General features: G+C 38.2%; 1 protein-coding gene and 1 long non-coding RNA gene across 2 annotated transcripts; both read right to left on the reverse strand.

Moving 5' to 3' along the window:
• Positions 1-5,594: 5,594 nt before the first annotated feature.
• On the reverse strand, positions 5,595-21,076 carry LOC110052310 (uncharacterized). The gene is made up of 6 exons (XM_089293144.1): positions 20,862-21,076; positions 17,839-18,095; positions 16,311-16,425; positions 15,958-16,080; positions 14,931-15,198; positions 5,595-6,014 (listed from the first exon to the last, which is right to left on the reverse strand). Exons 1-6 carry the CDS (start codon positions 20,980-20,982, stop codon positions 5,729-5,731), a joined length of 1,170 nt encoding a protein of 389 aa, XP_089149270.1. The 5' UTR covers positions 20,983-21,076; the 3' UTR covers positions 5,595-5,728.
• Positions 7,534-8,314, reverse strand: LOC149109197 (uncharacterized). Its single transcript, XR_016208242.1, has 2 exons — positions 8,174-8,314; positions 7,534-7,749 (listed from the first exon to the last, which is right to left on the reverse strand). It is a non-coding gene; the product is annotated as an uncharacterized LOC149109197 (long non-coding RNA).
• Positions 21,077-21,791: the final 715 nt, after the last annotated feature.

The raw sequence follows: 21,791 nt of genomic DNA on the forward strand, positions 1-21,791 counted from the left end.
AGAAATTTTTAAAGGATTCTGTAGACCATCCTTCTGCGATTCAACCACCAGAAGCTTGATCCATTTGAAGGTTTCGCACATGGTGAAAATTAATTATATTCACGAAGTACTTTTAAGTGAATGAAATACATGTCTTCGAAATTTAATTATTTTGCACCCAAAAAGACAACGCAACATTCCCTAAAATCAACCCAGTACACATTTAAACATTGCACAAAAATATTTGAGTGTTTTAAAGACGGAAGAATGATGTGGTTTTGCATGCGAGGCTCTCAAACTTGTGTTAAAAAAATGGTGCGTTGAATGACGATTTTAACGGAATTTGGTAATTTGCATATTTCTTTGAAATAAAAGGATATTTTGCCAAAAAAAACTGTCCAGTAGTTTTTGTCATGCCCTAGCCTATCTACCATGAAAATGTGAGCGAAATCGAATTTTCGACCCTTGCCGAGTTATTTTCCATTTTTATGGACAGGGACTCTTAAACGCCACTTTAAACCTTGCTAGGCATCCAAAGACCATCCTAAGTAGAAGGACGTAGAATTAAAAGAGAAAGGAAGATGAAAAATACGCAGAAAAAGAAAATAACTCGAAATTACCATCTGCTAACGAAAGTTGAATCTGGAAAATGTCGTGGCGTGACAGCGGCCAATGACGTCATTTGTATAAATAGCGGCGGAATCCAAACGAATGCACAAATAGGAAAACAATTTTTCACGGCCACCGTTTAGTGGAACATTGTTATGTTATTTTTCACAAACGATGGTCACTCAAAAAGAAAAACTTCCCCAACCGCCACATCGTTTTGGCCGCGGCGTGATCTGAGTTATGGGGTCACGACTGGATCCCCAGCCGCTGACCGCCCGAAGGACATTGCAGACTCGTTTTCCCACTCTCTTGCGGCTTGACGTGACAAATGACGTCAATGGCCGCTGTCACGCGACGACATTTTCCAGATTCAACTTTCATTAGTAGATGGTAATTTCGAGTTATTTTATTTTTCTGCGTATTTTTCATCTTCCTTTCCCTTTCAATTCTACATCCTTCTACTCAGGATGGTCTTTGAATGCCTAGCAAGGTTTAAAGTGGCGTTGAACACGCTATCCACGGCCGTATTGGCAAAAGAGAAGTGTTTCGCCGAAGTAGCAGGACAACGGTAAACACGGTAACTTTGAACGCTTTGTACAAGGTCAATATACTTTGGCCGAAAAATGTTTTTCCAGAAACGTGATGTGTATCCTCCAATGTCTAATTCATCACTGTGATTGCTTTCAAACGCGTTGAACTTTTGAGAAATAATTATTTTTAAATCAGCTCCAACGCTCCATCCAATTTAGTATGCAATATTTGAAACTTTATTTTTTAATCGCTTCGGCAGTTTTCTGATGTTTATCGAATGATATTGCATTAAAAGGCCTCTTTCTTCAACACTGTGTAGTTTTCTCATTATTTTGCTTTGCGATAGTAATTTCTGAACAGTTTTTTGCGGGGGCTTATTTTCGGCCTGATTTTGCTGCTATCAGAGGGGAAAAGTTTGCTGCTCAATGTTTTTGGTTTAAAGCGAAACTGAAACAAAAGAAATTCATTTTTAAATAGTATTCGGTAACCACTACTTGGGAGATAAAAATCGGCCGATTTTATTTTTTAGCCGGAAATCATCGGTCGTTTCTTAGGCGCAGGGCCTCTTTTAAGAGTTAAAACTGTCCCAAGGAATTTGAGCCCGATCTATTGAATACTTTTTATGCGATGCGGAATCTCAAAATTTTACAAAGAATGTATGAGCTCATTAGCGCTTTTACCACTCAGAAATGTTGTAGGTGTTAAAAGCCAATCTCTCCTCGAATATTACACCCAGCACCAAAAATTCAAAAATTAATAAGTTTCACAAAGCTCTTTAAATGTTTTTAGTCAATTCGTGTATAGCGTGATGCCTTCTCCGCGAAAAGATGTATGTTAATGAGGAAAAATGTAAACAATGACGTCTGCCGAACGATTCACCTATTCCTTGCGTGACGTAAATTGCACTCAATTAAGTTCAATATACACTGTTGGCTTTTCAAACTCTGAAAATACCGGAAATGTTGAAAATTAGAAGTGAAATTAGAAAATTAAAATTTACGGGTACAGCATTGTTGAAAAAGATGAAAAGATTTTATTTTATTTCTTAGAAAAAGAATAATGAACTTCAGATCACCGTTGCTATGGTTATATAATAACTGCGCCTTTCCCAGCTAAGCTTTTGTCGTTTGTGTTCGTAAAACTGGCATATTATGCTTCTAGCTTATGCCCGAATTATTCTCGTTTCTCTAAGTTATGTTACTCGCATCAAAATTATGCTACTTGGTTTTTAAGTAAAGTAAGGACAGAATAGGGTGAATAAAGACAAAACAAGGAATAACGCCGTTTGGAACCGCCGTTTTCTACATTTCTAAACATCCTGGCTTGATTTTGTACTAATTTCCGCTATTTCTTGACTTTTTAAGAAAATAGTGAAATCCAAGATGGCGGTTCCAATATGGCGGGTCAAATGACGTCATATGACGTCATAATGAACAAAAATGGCATCACCTTGTAGAGCAAGCTTAGGGCTATCTAATCTATGTAAATCTATTTTTTTTGTGCCTTGACAGAACGAAAACCAAGGGTAGAGGTTCCATCAACCCTTCCTCCCCCTCCCCCCCCCCCCCCCCTCCTTGGACAAAGGTGGGAGTATGAATTGGGTTAATTCGCTCTTAAGACGGTTTCAATAAATGCTCCCAAGTTGAGGCTCTCTGTACGACATTGTAAGTTGCTGAACTATCTGAACTGGCACTTGTAAAGTATTCAGATCGACGACAAGATCTTAGAGCTCAGTCAGCTCACTACCGAGCGTATGCGCGGGGCCTAAGACCAATAAACATCACACCGACTCCAGGCGGCCCGGAGACAACAGTAACATAAGTTTTAGAAATAGAACAAGTAAAAAGAAGTTCATTAGAAACTAACTTATGTTATTTCGTGAAGGTCAGAACTCAGAAAAGTCAGATTATGCTAGCAGTGCTAATTTGAGATAAAAGCTAAAAATTATGCTCGGTTTGCTAAATTATGTCAAAATTATGCTAGCACGATCGACAAAAACCTATTCCCAGCGAAAGTGAAATTATTTGGTATTTCATTGGTGTTTATATAATAAATAGAACATGACATAACCGCTTGGAGATACGAAACTTCTCTTCTCGTGTTGATCATGACAAAAAGTTCACAAGTTCGCTGCGCTCACTAGTGAAATATTTTTCAACACTCGGAGAGAAATTTTGTATCTCCGCGCGGCTATGTAATATCCTCTATATATCTCGCCACGTCATGCCAAGTGATTTCGTAAGTCTTAGAATACTTCCCAACTTCTTTCTCTTATTTAGAATTGTTTTCCGCTCCTGGCAGGATGTCCAATTATCCACAACATTATTTTTGTGAAGGAAGCTCTCTACAGAGAACTGTTGCTTTTTTTCTAATCCTTCGATCCATATAATTTGAGTCATTTTGCACAGTGCATCACATGTACTTTACACGGAAAAATATTGCAAAAATACTACTGTAGATTAATGTTGCACGCTCTCTCATTTGCTAGCTACAAGTACCAATTTTCTACAGACACAACAATCACGCCCGGCTAATGCTAATGAAGGCTAGCTCGCGCTTTTATAAATATATATTAAAGGCGTTAAGCCACGCTAACTTAAATGTTTTTCATTAATATACTGGCTGCAAACTTTAAATGACAATGAAGTGTTCGTTTACTGATGCAGTTGCCGCTACATACTGGATTATTACTTAGCTCTTATTAACCGAGCAGGAGGTCTGTATGGGAGAATCTTGACCGAGGTCGTGAGTACAGACCGAACGCAGTGAGGTCTGTACACACGACCGAGGTCAAGATTCTCCCATACAGATCGACTTAGCTCGGTTAATAAGATGTTTATTATATGGCAAAGAAGAAAAATTTAATTCGTTTAATGTAACTGGTTTGCTGACATTTTACTTGCGAACGGCGATGAGCTTAACTTAAACCTGCCCGGCGAAATTTGCTCATCCTCTTTACTTTTTTTTGTCATCAGGCTTTTTGGCACTTCCATAAATGATTGAGAAGAAAATAAAAGGAAATGGTGACATTTTGGATTTTAGTTTGCTACTTTTTCAACCCAAAATGAAACCGGTCTAGATGCCGGTCTAGATGGGAAAATCTAGACCGCGGTCAATATCGATTTCAGCCAATCAAATTCGTGAATTCGGTAGTTCCCAGTCCTTGTGAGACACAGCCATATAATAATATTCCATATTATTCTACAACTGTTTTCACTGTAACTGAGTTCTCAGCTAACCTACGGCTACTAACCCAGTATTCAAGTTTGGCTTCGTTTGAATTCATCCTCATTCACGTTTGATCATCTTACACAAGCTTGCTTTTTTAGTACAGTTTACTGTAGTTTGGTTTATAGTACACCTTTTGCTGTTTATTTACAGAAAATAAACATTCATTTGTGTCCAAGTTTCTTTCATTATGATCATTAAACTCTCATTAACACCAATATGACCTTCATTTGCGCGTAAGGAACGTTCAAGAAAAACATTTACGTATGCATTAACATTCAAAATCATCAAAAGAAAAACAATACCTTCATTTGACATTCATTGACTGTAAATGTATTTTCATTTTGGTCGAAAAAAAATTCGTTGTCACGAAACGACAATCATTTACACTTTACGACATTCAGTTTTCAACAAAAGACTTTCAATAACACAATTTGCATGAGAACTAACATTCAATTGCATTATTATGCAACCATATACATGAAGGTAACAATCTTTAATGCGGCGAGACAAACATTACAGCCATAATAACATTTATTTTTGAAAGATAGAATATCAAATTCGCTGAACGATTTATCCTTCAATTGCCTCACTAGTAAATAGTAAATAGTCTTCGTTGACATCTTCAAAAGCCCTGGCTATCCTTTCGCGGTGTTCAAATGCGATTCTATTTCTTCGTGGCATTTCTGGACAAATCGAACTGTCACTACATGTACATGTACATGTATGTCACACGGATACTGTAGTGCGCCCTCTGAGTTGTACGCAAAAAGTTTCGTAAGTGGCCGAATTTATATCTGCAAGGGGAGGATTGTGAAATTATGATTTGAAAAAAGTACATATGGTCCCTTGTTCTATAATCAAATTTTCGAGGAAAATTGGGCGAGATATCTCTGTTCAAAAGAATTACGCTAATGAGCGATTGTTTTCTCTTAACGTTAGGTGAAAACACGGTAATGTATGTCTCACCGCATTTAAGATTGTTACCTTCATGGATATGGTTGCATAATAATGCAATTGAATGTTAGTTCTCATGCAAATTGTGTTATTGAAAGTCTTTTGTTGAAAACTGAATGTCGTAAAGTGTAAATGATTGTCGTTTCGTGACAACGAAATGAAAATGAAAATACATTTACAGTCAATGAATGTCAAATGAAGGTATTGTTTTTCTTTTGATGATTTTGAATGTTAATGCATACGTAAATGTTTTTCTTGAACGTTCCTTACGCGCAAATGAAGGTCATATTGGTGTTAATGAGAGTTTAATGATCATAATGAAAGAAACTTGGACACAAATGAATGTTTATTTTCTGTAAATGAACAGCAAAAGGTGTAGTCAATGGTATGTGACAGAATAGACTAAAAATAATAGAAAAAAGATTTACACGTTTTTGGTTATGTCAAATCCTCTAAACAGGATTATATTCTGATATCCATTGGCAACCAGCACCCCTCCGCGGCCTTTTGCGTTAAAATGAGCTGTCAGTGACGTCACAAGATCATTGTTGAGGTAGATATTGACGCTTTTGTCTGAAGAGACTTCAACACGGACAGTGAACCAAACTCCGCCGCTTGGACTGCCATTGGGACAGGAGCCTGAGGCAGATCCTGACCACGCTCCATTTAAAACGTACCCGAGTTGGAAGCAGATGTCTTGTCTGTGTGGTCTAAGTAGATTCAAAGACAAAATCAATTACTTTTTAATTCTTTTAACAATTGAAAGTCTAAACCATGCCTGAGTGCAAATTGCAGTTGTTTTCTGCAGTCGACCATTACTCAATTTTCTCACCAAATGACTTTTTTTACTGGCCATGTTATCTAGTCATGGATATTTTTCCATGCTGGAGTGGTTTTTCTTTCTCACTCTCCACTGAGGCCAGGAGATCGCTCGGCGCATGGACTCGCTTTGTTTGTTGAGAGGGAAAGTCATCTTAATCGGTTTGGAGGTCTGGAACCTTGGAGATTCGCCCTTTTGGTCAGTTTAAAACTTGCTTTTGTGTTAGTAATTTCTATCCTCTGATTCAAGAATTTTCTAAGTACAACGAATGATTGAAGATGTTTGTAATAACTAAAGTCCTAAGAACACAGACGTACACAAAATGTGGATTTTGACTCATTTCTATTCTAAAACTAGTTATTTACAGTCAAACCGGTATTAGGCGGACGCCATATTAAGCAAACACCCTTTATTAAGCCGATAGCAGCACAAGTTCCATTTTTTCCCCCTCAAATTTACAACGGCAACCCTGGAGCCAGTGTTTACTGCCCATTGTGGAGAGGAGGTTATTATTCAACGCCTTCCAAACTAAAATGTGGCATTCCAATTTGGAACAATTCCGAAGGGTACTGGTATTTGATGCCGAAAAAGTTTGTGTTTCCGAAAGGTTTTGGCTTATTGGAAGGAGAAAAAGAAGTGTTCAGTTGAGTCCGCCAGGGACAATACATCCAATTTCACCAAAATGTACAATTTAATGTAAAAAAGATCGTGCACCCATCGCGCTTTCCTTTTTTGAGAGATTAAGATTTTCTGATCTCCCGGCCCACAACTTATCAGAATAAAACGGTCATCTATCTATGATTCTAAAAGGATCCAGAATTTCTGATCCCCCAAGATTTTAATAGATTCAAAAAACTGATCCCCAGTCCACAACCTGTCAGAGCAAAACAGTCATCTACTTATAATTCTAAATGCATTCAGAATTTCTGATCCCCATCACTTCACGGGACAAAAACGGCTATCTGTTCATGGTTCTAAAAGTATTGCGAATTTCTGATCCCCCTCCCCCACCAAATCTGCTAACATGATAGAAAGAGCTGTCGATTTATAATTCTACAACAATTCAGAATTTCTGATCCCACATGACTTAGGGATTCAAAAATTCTGATCCCCCAGCGCATAACTTATCAGAACAAAACGGTCATCTACCTATAATTCTTAAAAGGATTCAGAATTTCTGATCCCCCTTATCAGGTGACAGGACAGAAATAGCCGTCTATTTATAATTCACAAGAAATTAACTAGATGTCTGATAGCTAAAAAGTAACGATTGGATAGTAACTTTAAACACATTACAGACAAAATGGATCACAGAGTAAAGGGCATCAGAAAAGTACACAAATGAAATATTCACAGATAGGTCATTATTTATAACGATTTAAAACCACGCCAAAGGATCGAGACAAAAATTGCAGTTTCATGCCGGACAGTGAAAGGTTTTATTTTCAATTCAAAAAGATATGAATTTAGGCTACAGAATTACAAGCTGTTATTTAAAGTTCACATCAAAGATAACAAGAATTTTAATCAGGACTCAGCTGCCGTCTGCGCCACCTCCGTTTTCTGCTTTAATGTGTTCGTTTCGGATTGACGGCCGCTATTCTTGCCTTTTTTTTCCCTCTGCTCTGCAATGAAGCAATTGAAGCTAAATATTTTTATAAATAGCGATAGAATTAACATTGTTTTTCATTAATCAATTGATCGGGAGTGTATTCTTTTGTAAAGAATAAAGAGCAGTATGTAGGCAATGCGGTAGTGAAGTGTATCCAGCGTGATCTGTAGCTTCAAATCAATTCAGTGTAAACTTTAAGTTACCTCTTCAAAAAGCACACTAACAAGCTATTATGCAAGCATTTCATACATAGGAAATGCGTGTGAATAATTTCCTCGTTGCGGGTGCTAATAAAATCAGGAGAACAAACGTTTTTCTTGTGTTTCAGTGATCGCGAAATAAATATAACAACGAAATTTCTTCAGCCACAACATTGATTTCGATTCAAAGATTGAGCAGCTAACTTTAATGTTGAGCAACAATTATGATATACTTACTTTTCTGCGACTTGCCTTTCTTTCACCGAAGCAATCAAGATACTCATTTGAACTTGGACAAATCATTCCATGTTTCTTGCTGCTATTGACAATGTTGGATTCGAAATTGCGCGCAAATAACCGACTACTTTGGAAAGGGAATCTGCTGGTCAAAAGTATTCATTTATCGGATTCACCGAAGGATTATGGGATCGGACGGAAACACCAAAATGGCGGGCAAAGATCGTGGTGAATGTTGTTAGGATTCGATAACAAAGCTCTCTGTTATTTTATAGCCTTGCTCTACGTTGGAAAGCAGTCACAAGTTGTTTACAGATGTCCGTTGTTATTCCAGTTGTGTCAAATCCCAGTAAAGGTGGAAAAGTATGAAGTGTCGTCGGCAAAACAGTGTGGCAATCAAACTATTTGCCAGCAGCTGGCGGTTTCTCTTACACTCGTCAGGTTTACAGAAAGCTTATGGTCCCTGCAGCTTTCCAAGGTAAACTGATTTTCTTGCGTAATTTGTGAAGGTTCTTGAAATACTGGAAACGTTCTGGCCGGTTAAATTGATCGTGGAAGATTACAGAAGATGTAGATGCTTTAACACACTGTTAAATCTTGTTGATTTCGTGAATGCAAATGTTCATTTCCTAAAGGAGTTATGAAAGCAACTGTATTCAACACAACAATATACGAACAATTTCGCGTTGGGAAAATCATTCATTGTAAAAGTACAATAAGTGCAATAAATGTGAGCTCGTGTAGTTTACATATACTTCATATAGCTAGTGTATACTACGATTATCAGTTGAGTAAGGCGGACGAAAGTTTAGTCACCAAGTTTCAACGTAAAAATCGTGTTGTTGTCACGAGCAACTGGCTCCGTATCCATTGGCAACTTGTCGGCCTTTGACGTCAATTGACAGCAAAGCGCGCGAAATTGTAGGCGACGCGACAGCCGACCAACGGCTGTTGATATTGTTACCAACGGAAACGAGGTAAGTTGCCCGTGACAACAACACAATTTTACGTTAAAACTTGGTGACCAAACTTTCGTCCCGCCTTACTCAACTGATAACCGTAGTATCTTGTCTAGGATCAAGTGGGCATACATGTATTTATTATACAACAACTAAAACACAAGATATCAAAAAGCAACATCCTTCACCTTTTTGATTTTCAGGTTGATGGTGGTGCTCTTGAGGTTATGTTAGATGTGCATATTACATTATCAAGACCTTTTGTTTGCCACTTATTACTTGAGTTGCAAAAGACTGATGTTATTTTTATTAGGGTGGTTGAAGTTCTCTTTAATTGGGCAGTATTTCAAAGGTTTTTTTTATAAATTGGCATTTCGTTATGCAAATAGAGGTTATTTAGAACAGCAGATATAATTCACAGCTAGGTTACGGAAAATTACTTTTAGCCACTTCCAGAAATTTGTACATAAGACTTACCATAATTTGAAAAACACATGATTCATGGATAAAATTAATTGAAAAAAATACTTTCATGAAGAAATTAAAGTAATTGAAATTTGAAATTCATTTCAAGAATATTTTGTGCTTTTCCTGTCGCGAAATCTGTTTACATTTCATGAAAATTTACTGAAGAATGTAAACATTTACTAGACTCCAATTTAAGTAGCTGAGAAGTGTTTCAAACAGGATTTTTGAAAGATATATGTTAAATTTAAGTAAGTTTTGTGATAAATCGCAACATAATGGAAACTCATTTCCAGCCAGACTTTGTCCTCCTTTTGCATCTGGATGTGCCTGGTTTTTGGTATTAAATTTTAATGTACAACTGTAGCAGGTTTAGATAAAACTATGAGTTATTTATACATTTTCCTATGTAAATACAGAGATTTCACTTAGGTTTAGGATTTGAAGAGCAGGTATCAAAGTTCAATATAAATGAGTAATGAAGAGTTTTCAATAGTTAGCTATATTTTCACCACCTGTGACTAAGAAAGCTTTTGGCTAGGTTAATATTAAAGTGCTACGTGTACATGAGTGATGGATAATTTTTAGAATGGCTGCTATCTTTTTACTATCTCTGGCTTTTGGGTAGGTTATCACAGTGTGATATGAGTGATGGGTAGTTTTCAGATAGGCTATCTTTTTACTAACTACAGCAGAGGTAGGTTTCAGATAGGATAGTGTTTTATTGTTCAATATAAGGACTAGTCTTCAGATAGCCTAGTTTTTGGCTTACTACAGTAGTGGTGGTTTTTGGATAGACAAGTTAGTGGATAGCTAGGCCATCTAAGTATCTGTTGAATATCTATACAGGAAGCTAGTTTTTAGCTAGTCTATCTATTTCCTAACTATCTGATGGATAGATATTAGTTAACTTTAAGCCATGCCAAAGATAGCTATCCTCTATCTACAAAACCTCTTGGATAGAAAAAAGATAGAGATTTTCATCCATCAACCAGGAATGAGATAGTTGCAAGTAGCATGAAGTTAGTAATAAACTACATGTAGTAATAAGATATGATCGTTTTTGGGAGGGCTTCTTTAACTGAGGACAGCAAACTATTGCCAGCTACCAGGAAACATCTCCAAGATGAGTGTGCCAAATTAAAAAAGAAAGAATAGAATTGCTTGTAGCATTAGCTACAATACTTGCATCCATATCTGTCAGATCTTTATAAAAACAATTTTACCCACACCCTTCTCCTTTGAGCATGGTTAAACTGGTTGCGTAACTGAAGTGTAAATGAACTGGTAGCCCACTCAAAAAGTTAGACTGAAGATGTAAAAACATGTTGGGCAAAGCTAAAGTCCATGGCCGCTGCTATATGACAACAGGTTTTTGGAGGACACTGTATACATGTATGTAGAGTACATTGACCCACTTAAATGTATCAACTGCAAATTTAAATGTACATGTAAATTGCAGTCTTTAAATTGTCATCCCTGTAATGTACTGTAGTGTTCCTGGACGCTCTTTTTGTTTGATAACAGTGAGGTGCCTTGTTTCCATGTTAAACAGAAATTGTTAGAAATTTTTCCTTCACACAAGGTGAGCTAATTCTGACAGAGAAAGTGGAGTCTGCATTTATGCCTACAGTTGTGCAGTTTGAGTAATCTCACTTTTTTGGTCAATTCTGAACTTTCCTATCCTCTTAGGTACTGTTTGATACTGTTTTTTTAGACTTACAGCTACTGTAATTTTGAAGTGCATAGATCATTGTAATACAATGTGTGATGTTTACAGTTACTTATATTAATAGACTGCTGTGAAGAAACTTGTTCTTCATCACTCTCAGTATAATCGGAGTGTATGGAATCTGTTAAGAATTATGCTATATTTGTATAAAATTTCTAATTGAATATTGTTATCAAGAAAAAATATTTTGATTAGACATTGTTCAGGCAGGCAGCAAGATCTAAACCCTGTCTTCAATGTTATGATTTAATGTGGCTACATTGGATGTAACACTGGCTTTGCTGCAGGGGATCAGAAATTCTGAATCTTCTCCTGTGTTCTTTGGGGGATCAGAAACTCTGAACCCTTTCTAGAGTTCTTTAGGGGATCAGAAATTCTGAACCCTTTCTAGTGTTCTTTGGGGGATCAGAAATTCTGAACCCTTTCTAGTGTTCTTTGGGGGATCAGAAATTCTGAACCCTTTCTAGTGTTCTTTGGGGGATCAGAAATTCTGAACCCTTTTTAGTGTTCTTTGGGGGATCAGAAATTCTGAACCTTTTCTAATGTTCTTTGGGAGATCAGAAATTCTAAAGCCTTTCTAGTGTTCTTTGGGGAATCATAAATTTTGAATCCTCTCTTGTGTTGTTTGGGGATCAGAAATTTTGAATCGTTTTCTATGGAGGTACCTCTCGAGACGAAATTCAAAAAAATCATTTGGTGTCTTATGCGTGACTTAAACATTACATTTCAGTTCAAATAAAGAGTAGGAAATTGCTTGGAAGAATTTTTTAATTCCTTGGAAACAGGGAAACTTTTCCTCTGAGTTTTAACACCAGTTTAAGATTCTTAGTATATTGCAAAAATCGTCTTTCGAATTAAATGGCAATCATAGACTTCCGTCTAAGCTCCACGTTTCACTTTAGGCCAATTTTGCACTCATTTCCAACGGAACTTCCAAGCCTGCAACGTAAAAATAACTTTTCTCCGAGACAGGATTCTATTTTACACCGAAAAAGTAGCCATTTTTGAAGTGGTTCTTAGTATTTACTCTGAATTTTATCAAATTGGAACACCACATTTTAGTTTGGAAGGCGTTATTCTCACTACATGCATAATTAGCGCATCGCGGAAGTTGATTTACTCCCTCAAATTCCACCATGCTTTTATGCCCTAAGGCGGGCATGATGCTTTGTGGTCTCTTCATTTAAATTACCGGGTTTTGCCTTCGGTGATCATTGTCATTTTTCCGGCGTTCCGGTGGAGGAAGGTTTTGTCGCCCCACCCTCCTCCCCTGGTGCCGGTTGACGGTGCTACCCTCGTTTCTCGCTGCATACCTTAGCTGCCTTAGTAGTCGCGGACTCCTCCCATAACTTAGTCTACCGCGATGTGGTAATAGGTATGCATTGAGGATATATCACAATTCTCTCAACTGGGACAAAAATATGTGGCCGCTATAGAAAGGTGGTCGTTGTAAGGAGGTGGCCGCTAGTAGAGGTTCGACTGTATACCTGTGTTCAACGGACACCTTTGTTAAGCAGACGCGGACATCTTAAACCTGACTTTTGTGATCATTTCTATTGTTAAAAAGCTGTATTAAACGGACACTGCAAAAATGATGCATTTTAGCCTCTTCACGGCTAACGGTTCACATGGCAGTTCTGGGCGTGCTACACCCGCGAAATTTAACGAACGAAGGTTGCGCGACATAACATATCACGCGATTGACTTGTAAATACTCAAATTAACAAATTGACGTCCGTTTTTTTATGCGTCTGTCCTCTTATTGATAATAAATTGCGTCATAACATTGTGGAAGTGACTGTGGAACCACAAGCCGCAGGCGAGTGGTTCTGCAGTAAACTTTCACAATGTTATGACGAAATTTATCATCAACAAGAAGACAGACCCATAAAAAACTGACGTCAATTTGTGTTTTTTTACAATAACAAGATCCCAAAATGGTCAAATGCCGGGAATGAAATAATAAGGGGTAAAGACGCCGTAAACTTGCCGTAAACAAAGATAAGTGAATTTTATTCAAAATGACGGGAACATTGTCAATACCTTTTCTCGCTTTTTGATTGGCTACTTAAAAAAGTCCATAAATCTCATTGGTTAAAAAGTTGAAAGTTTGACAGCTGAAAATTGAACTTGAAAGCTTGCATAAATTAACATTTTATCCATCTGAACACTTATTGATGAAAAAATGAGCCAATCAGCGCGCTAGAAATTAGACAGTTATTGTAAAAATGTCGATTTAACAAATTGAATGTGGTTTAGCGTGGCCTTTGCTCATATCGACAACGATATGCGTCATCACAGGGGGTCAAAATGTTGTGAGCTGAAGAGCCGCAGCCGAGTGAGTCCACAACAAATTTTTGACCACTGTGATGACGCATATCGTTGTCGATAAGAGTACAGACCACGCTAAACCACATTCCATTTGTTTTTTACCACAATATCAACGTCAAAGAAATTTTTTTTCAGAGCGTGACACATTGATGCAAGCAAATTAGCCAATCAGATTGCGAGATTAGTAACAATTGTGGCGCTCAAGTGTTCCACCTAAATAAGCTAGCAGCATTGTCTGGACTGTTATCGACAACGATTAGTTGCAATTGTGGTCAAAATAATTATTTATAAAGTAATCACTGTTGTAAAATTATCCTGTCACGCAACAAACAAACTCCTCAAAATCGTTGTGAACACCCTTTCATCATCTGTATTATTTGAACATGTCCGTTTCAAATACCATGAGTTGGCTTAGAGATTCTTTGGTTGTACGTAATGCCCACTTCTTTGACAAGTGGGTAAATTGCTAGAAAATTATCGTTGGAATTGCCATAAATGGTACCGGTCATATTCAGAAGCAGACTTTATTTTCTTTAAACCTTTTAAGGTTACCGCATATCTTTAGAGGTGTGTCGCGTCCAAGCAATGTAGCGCGTTCGCTTTGAGCTGTGTATTCCTTTACCAAGAACTTTGAAATAAAATGAATTTTTGAATTTTTAATAATATTAGCACGAGAAGTGAATTGTCAAATGAGGAAATTTTGGACACTGAGCTTCCATTTTGTGCGCTTGTTTTTTTTGTCCGCTTGATCACAGAAGATTCAGCTCCAAATACAGACGTTACCTCTGCATGTTGTCTAGAATCCATGAATACAACATGTCTCAGAGCTGATACAGGATTTCATAGTTTTCCCGAAACTAAAAGTTTCACATAACTAAGGAATTTGCTACATAGTTGTTGAAGAATGTTGGATAACATCACTGAGCTTGCTGATTGGGTTTTATGATCGTGGGAGATTAAGACCAGGGACCCGTTTCTCGAAAGCCAGGAAACTTTTCGGGTCCATAAAGCCATTTGCATCTAAAAACGGCCGGAGAAGTGTATACGCCTGAAACTTCTTGTATGAACGGAACCTCTGCTCATATTAAGAATACGTGAATAAAACAGCTTTGTAATCATAAGGTTCGAGATTTTGCTATGGCTCTCTGGGTGCGAAAACTTTTCGGGACGTTCGAGAAACGGGCCCCAGACCAGTTATGGCCAACAGTCTCCAAACTAAAAAGTCAGTCAGTGTGTTTTTTTTTTCACAAATTCTTATTAAAGAACCAACCTGAAGTAAACAACGTCGAAATTGTTTTCGTCGATGACGTTGTACATCACTCCAGGGTGTCCAGAGTTCACGCCATCCACTCCAACCACATTCGTGATTTCAACTGTCATTGTATACGGTTCACCATCATTAATCTCCACTTGTGAAATAACGCGGCAGAAGCCATCAGCAGGCCAGGAACCATGATCAGCGTTCACCTCATAGAAATATGTATCGATATCGAATATTTTTGTAACAGCGACACAGGCTACCACTGTCGGAGGTTCAGCTACAGACAGACAGACAAATGAAACAGAAATTGCGTAGACGACCGATTTGTTAGTATACCTGTTTCATGGAAAGAAAATTTTTGCTGCACAGTTAACTGGATTAAAAGAAGACATTTTGTTCCTGTCAATAGTTTTTTTCACACAGTGGCAATTGTCACACAAATGGGGTGAAAAAGTATTGTTACCTCTTGCTTCATTTATGAATGCAGTTCTTCAGTCAAACGTACTCGACCCTATGTTATCATTACATTTACGCTGCCAGCAAGCTTCCATTCTTTAAACAGTGTTGTTAGCAATTATCGAATAACACCAGCCTGCTTATCAAGGTTTCTCTAATAAAAAAACGTTTTTGAATTTATATATACTGTGAAACAATCAAAGTAATCGTTACTTGCAATCATGGTTATCTTTGCAAATACCAACACTGAATTCTAATGTAGAATTTTGAAACGCATTATCGTGCGACTCGGAAAAAACGGACTTCCGTGTCAATCTTGCCCTTGCAAGGACCATTAATTTAATTTGGGAAAACGAATGGTGCTCCATTAGAGAAGTTTTCTTCTGACGGGTAGGTGGGTAATAAGATTCGTATCTTTCAAGTCTTCAGTAGCTCGTGGTACCGTTACTGGAGCAAAACAAAAGCGCCTGCTAGATGATACTCGCCCCAGACTTCTTCGCGTTTCTAAAGTGGTGAATGCACTGTAGAGTGAGAATACGTAAAAATGGAAAGCTGAGATGTCTTTAGAGTTCAGACATACCTGTGCAATCCACTCCGTCTCCAGTGTATCCAGGTTTACAGTTACAGAGAAACGATCCTGGTACGTTGGCGCATATTGCATTTTGTGAACAGTTGTGGCCGCCGATTAGACATTCCTCAATATCTGCAAAGTCGATAAAATACAATTGCCAAGTTAGCTGTCCATAACTGTTCTCCATATTATCAGTTTTACTTGCTTAAATGCAGTAAGATAAACGAGAATCATTTTAAGCGCACGTAAATAACGCGACAGTGAAAGTCCAGCGATACTGAATGAAGGCAGAATAGAGTCACGAAATTGCCGGCCAAAGAGACCACTGCTATTAACTCCTGATTTGCAAAAATATTACTCACCTAACTGGCATTTATCTCCATGGAAACCGTGAGGACAAAGGCATCGGTAGCCTTCTTCACCATATCCTGTCTGACAGGTCGAATAACTCGCACAAGGACTGGTTACACAGACATTCTGCAATGGGTACTCATTAACAATTAGATTATGAACGCGAGATTTCTATGAGGTGATAGTTGATAAGGCCGAAAAAATTCTAACTGAAATTTCCTTCGAAAAACGATTCCAACTATTTCTGGTCTGAGTATTAAACTTCACGCTTTAGACAATTCGCGCAGACTGAATTAATTGTCAATTTGACATTTGCAGTTGTGTACGCACGCTTATCAGTATCTTTCAAAACTTTCGATCTTTTTTAATTCAAGAAACCGTAAATGTCCTCCTTTTAGTCTTCTCGGGAAGTTTGTTTATTCATTTGTTTCTAAATGTTCTTTCAAAACGTCAGAGAAACGAGGAAACGTTGCAATTTTGTCGACCACACCAAGCCACTGCACACTAATAGCTGATAATTAGCAATGGCTCAGCCAATCAGATTACAGCATTTGCATTAGTATACTAGTAGAATTCTACTAATTTGTATTATTAACTCACTAACTTTCATTCACTCAGTCATTCAACAGGGGGACTTTAGATTTGAGTACGAGAACGATTTCTCAATTCTAGTTTTCGGGTTTCACATTATCACAACACATACCCATCTTTTCCCATAAGCTACCCTCTCTGCCTAAAACAAGCATGAAGAACTAGGGCTCTGGAAACGTCACAGATTTGAAAATCGAAAATCGTACTCGTACTCGATCTCGCACTCGTAGTCCAATCTAAAGCTCCCTAATATTGACAGAAAATTAATACAAAGGAGAGTGGAGCTAATTATCAACGCTAAGCTACTTTTTTTTTTCTTTTTTGGCTTATCTAAGAAATTGCCCAATTTTTTCAAGTTCTGCAAACTCTCAAGGATTCTTTCTATCACTCGTTAGTATAAATCTACTAGCGTTCTACTACGAATGTCTTCTCTGATTGGCTACGCACCCACTATCTATTAAACAATTAGATTATACGCTCATTATTTCTACCGCATGATAGTTGACGAGGGCGCAGCCCTCGTCAACCATCACGCATAGAAATCAAGAGCGAATAATCTAATTGTTTTAGTATAAATCTACTAGTCGTTCAAAACTTTATCAAAATCCTCTTCACAGACACTTCGAAAACGCCAAGAAGCGGCCCTTATTTTTTTAGCAAGGGCACACTGCCCTTGCTAAAAAAATAATAATTTTTTAATATTCTCATATTAAGTTTTTAATTGTTTCGATTTTTTCCGAGCACTTTTATCATGAGTTCCGATCCTGGCTCGCGAAAATGGGAAATCACTTCCAGTGTCACGACTTTAAATAAATTATTACTATTACTGCTAAAATTATTACCATTACTTCTAAACTTATTACTATTACTATTAGATAGTAGATAATAAACATACAAAACACGTTTCTGATATATTGACCCCTCACATCGCTGCTTCAATCTACTTACCGGAGTAACAGGTCTGTATATAAAGCCACGTCTCGCCTCCAGCTCATCAGAAGGGACTTGCAAGTGATTCTTGTCACTAAGCTCGCATAGATAAAGCTCATCTTCCGCTGGGCCGTAGTTATAGGACACACAGTTTGCTTCCAGGTAGCAATTTATCTCGCAATTTTCCTCGTTAAGTACCCGCATGCTTTTGGTGACGTGTGAGCTAAGAACCATATTTTCTATCTTTTCTCTGAATTCAATATTCCGACAGTCGTCTAAGAGAAAACAGTTACTGCATTTTTAGCTGCATAGGCGTAGTTTACAGTATATAAATTTACCGATATTGACTTAACGTAAGATCGAGATAGCGGTCTATACTTACTGCCGGGACCTCTCGACCGCGAAACCTGAAAAAGTTTTTGTGCAATGCTGATTACGTCAAACTCTAAGTCATTTGAGCCAAACTCTGACAACTCTCCACAGATCACGAATGCCTATGGTCGGACTAGCTAGAACCCCATCACAGCTGGCTTACAGACTGAAGAAGTTTCAGTTTCCCAAATTCTACTATTCGACTTCATGGTTTAATTTCTAGCGCAAGTAATGTCAGCTCGATGTTAAAAAACGCGTTTTACTTGAATTGAGATTTCTCATTACGGCCTTCTAACGGGCGAAATAACGGATTATGTTATGGTAACGCTAGAGAAAAATCACATCACAATACTGGTTTTACAACATCTAGCAATTTGGCAGGGTAAGAAGGTATGAAGCAAATTTGTTCAATTATCGCCCAGAAAGAGGGGACAAAATGTGCCTTGAAAAAGGCTAAATATTGGCGGAGAAATGGCAGTTTTTCGTTTTCACCGGAAGTAAAAGTTCACTTCTTGATTGACAGCCCTATGGCGCGTATGCAATCAACTGAGACGATTTCCGCGAGAATTACCAGTGTACGGATGTCACGAATTGACTTCTCAGTTGATCAGCCTTGTTGTTCCGACTGCTAAGCATTTTTGGTATGAGGTGTAACTCTATTAAGTTATAAGTAAACATAGACCACGTTAAAAACATAAACCAGTTCGAAAAAGCGAAAACAGCGAAGAACGAGTGAAAATACATCAATGCGTGAAGAAGCAAAAGTTCGCTACGCGGATGAAGCTGATATAGCTATCGTATAAATAGGCTCGATTACCAGCCGCTGTTCGGGAAAGGAGCCCGCGCTCCTCCCCCGAACTCACGGCTGGACTCGTGGACTTGGTATTGTTAATTTCAACCAATAAGAAATCTACCTGCCTGAATCGAGCAGGCTGCATAAATTAGCTTTCTCGCAGTAGCAAAGAAGTTGTGCGATATGAAGTGCGATCGCATTAGTGGGACATTTAACCAAATACCGTCAACCGATGAAATCTTGCCTGATCTAAACCATAGTGGCATATAAGCTCATATACAACATGCAAAATAGTCAACAGACTTATGCGTTAGAATCTATATTTGAATCATGTGGTGCCAGAATGTCAGACAACGAACAAAGTCAACAAAGAGAGGGATAAACGCAAACATCGATCTCAAGAAACAAAACACTCAGTCAAATTGAAGTGTACGGTAGTCTTCTTGAAGGGAAGCGACACCAGTCTTTGCCGAAGCCAGACAAAATGAGCCAAAGCAAACCGAACTAGCAAAACGTAAACATGCTGTCAACACCATGCACACCTTTGACATGACAGTTGCTACACCATAGTCAAACAGCTCTGCTCTACTATACTATTTTCTATAGAACACAACATGTAATGCCCTTCCGCAACAATAATGTGAAACAAAATAGGTTGGAGGGCCAAAATTAAACGAAGACATGGCGAAAACGCCACAAATTTTGCGAGCCGTTGGCGTCATGTGTGCCTGCCTATGATTGTCATCAGATGACATTTCCGGCCACCTGAAGCGCCGCAAGAATTACATTATGAAGATACGTCACAGACATGCTTTGCCGCTCACGCGTCCAGCCGTCTCTTCTCGGGGAGGAACGTAGACCGGACTCGAGAAAGCGGCGGAAATCGAGCCTATCGTATAAAGCGGGCAAAAAATTCGTGGTAATTTTGGAACTTGACCGCAACAACAGGGATGTTGACAGAGACTCTTCTAATGAGTCCGATAACGACGAATCGTCGGACTCAATGAGACCATATGAAATATTATCCATGCACAGTTGACTACACATAGTTGCTCCACAGCACTTTCTTTTGTTTGTTTTCTTCGCCCAGCCACTCTAGCGTTCGTATCCTTTTTAGTCTTCCCCATTTTGCCAGACCAGCTTCAAGAAAAACCGAGCTACAGAAAAATTATTTCTCCTCCTTCGGCGCCTTGAGCGCATTGCGAAGCACAAAGGCTTTTCGGAGATCCGCGCGTAGATTTCACCAGGAGGTTAATGGTAGTAAACTTTCCCTGCACTGATTGGCTCAGTTACCTGAGAACCGAGTTGAAGGCATCTGTGGGTGAGGTTGGTTTGCGAAGCAGAAGATTTTTCTCGAATAAATTTTTTCGCTTGAAGCAGACACTTTAAAGAGTTATAACTCAAAGGGAATTTGTTCAATTGCCCCCAAATGTGGACAGTAGCTAGTTTAACATATAAACTACAAACACGAATTGCAAATTGCAAATTTCGAAATACTTTTTCTTCGAGAGCGATTTTTGTACGATCACTCCACATTTTTTTAATCCTATTTCGAAAACGTTCTGTAACGTTTTACTGCAATTGAATATGCCAAAACGCAGACACCTTTTTTAAGCGCTTTGGGCCCTGAAACCGACGAAAAACTTAGATTGGCGAAAAACAAAATTCGCTTTGACTTGTAGCTTTCGAAAGGTGATTCGGGCGTCCGCAATTCATTTTATTTCAAAATTCTGGGTATTGTTTGATAGCCAGCTCTATAAGCTTTAATTTGATATAGGGGTTTAGGTATCTACAGCTTAAACTGCACGCGCTACATCGCTTGCACGCGAGACACCCCTGAAGGCATACGGTAACCTTAATTGATATCTTAACTTACCTCCTTTCGCGAAGCCAGTAATGCTAATCCACACTGCAACTAAAGCAACATTGGCAGAATGGCAGAAAAGAGAAAACCCAACTCTCGTTTTCTTTGAACAACCATGAAAACACAACCTCATTGTGCAACTTGGATAAAGACTGATGTACAGAAAGGTTCGGAAGCAGCCGGCTTGCTTAACTGATTAACCCATTGTCAGCTGCAATTATTAAAGCTGGTGTAGAACGTACTAGTTTATTTAACGCGTAAAAATTAAAATTTGGTTTTAAAATTGAAAACATCAGGGGATGTTTAATCATTTATGGAATGTCAATAATTTATCGAAGAACATAAGTCACTCGCCTCCCGGCACTCAATATTCTAAAACTGTGAAAGTAGTTTCATTTGGTTTTTGTTTTTCTAACGTTACCAGGACTATGCCATCTTACTGCACCTTTCAATAACAGGAACACTCTGATCAACAGTTTCGTTTTTCGCTGCCGTCAATTATCTTACCGGACCTCTCAGGACACAGAAGTTTATTTCGACGGGTTCAAAAGGTCATGTCCGTGGGTTCTGATTGGTAGACTTCGATTCTTCTTGTTCGTTTTTTCTTTGTTTTTCAAAGTTCGTTGGTTATCGTCGTAATGGTGATTGACGACAGCCAAAAAAGGAAATCGTTAGGTTTTGAACTTCAGAGTTCGCATGTCATTTTAGGGAAACTGATGCTTATAATTTGTATTTTAGTAGTATGATTGCTACCAATATCAATACTTTTGTTACCGATACCGATATTTTCGATATCGAAAAGTCGTTTCCCTCTCTTAAGTACAACCGTACAAGCTTGATCTGCTTGATCTGCTTTAAGTAATAACACTGACGTTCACTACATGAGGTAGAGTTGATTCGAAAAGCTCTGCGTTTATTTATCAAGGTCTCACTTAATGTTTC

This window comes from Orbicella faveolata, unplaced genomic scaffold, assembly GCF_042242905.1.
Source record: "Orbicella faveolata isolate gen_17 unplaced genomic scaffold, um_ofav_v1 contig_25, whole genome shotgun sequence".
Lineage (NCBI taxonomy): Eukaryota > Metazoa > Cnidaria > Anthozoa > Scleractinia > Merulinidae > Orbicella > Orbicella faveolata.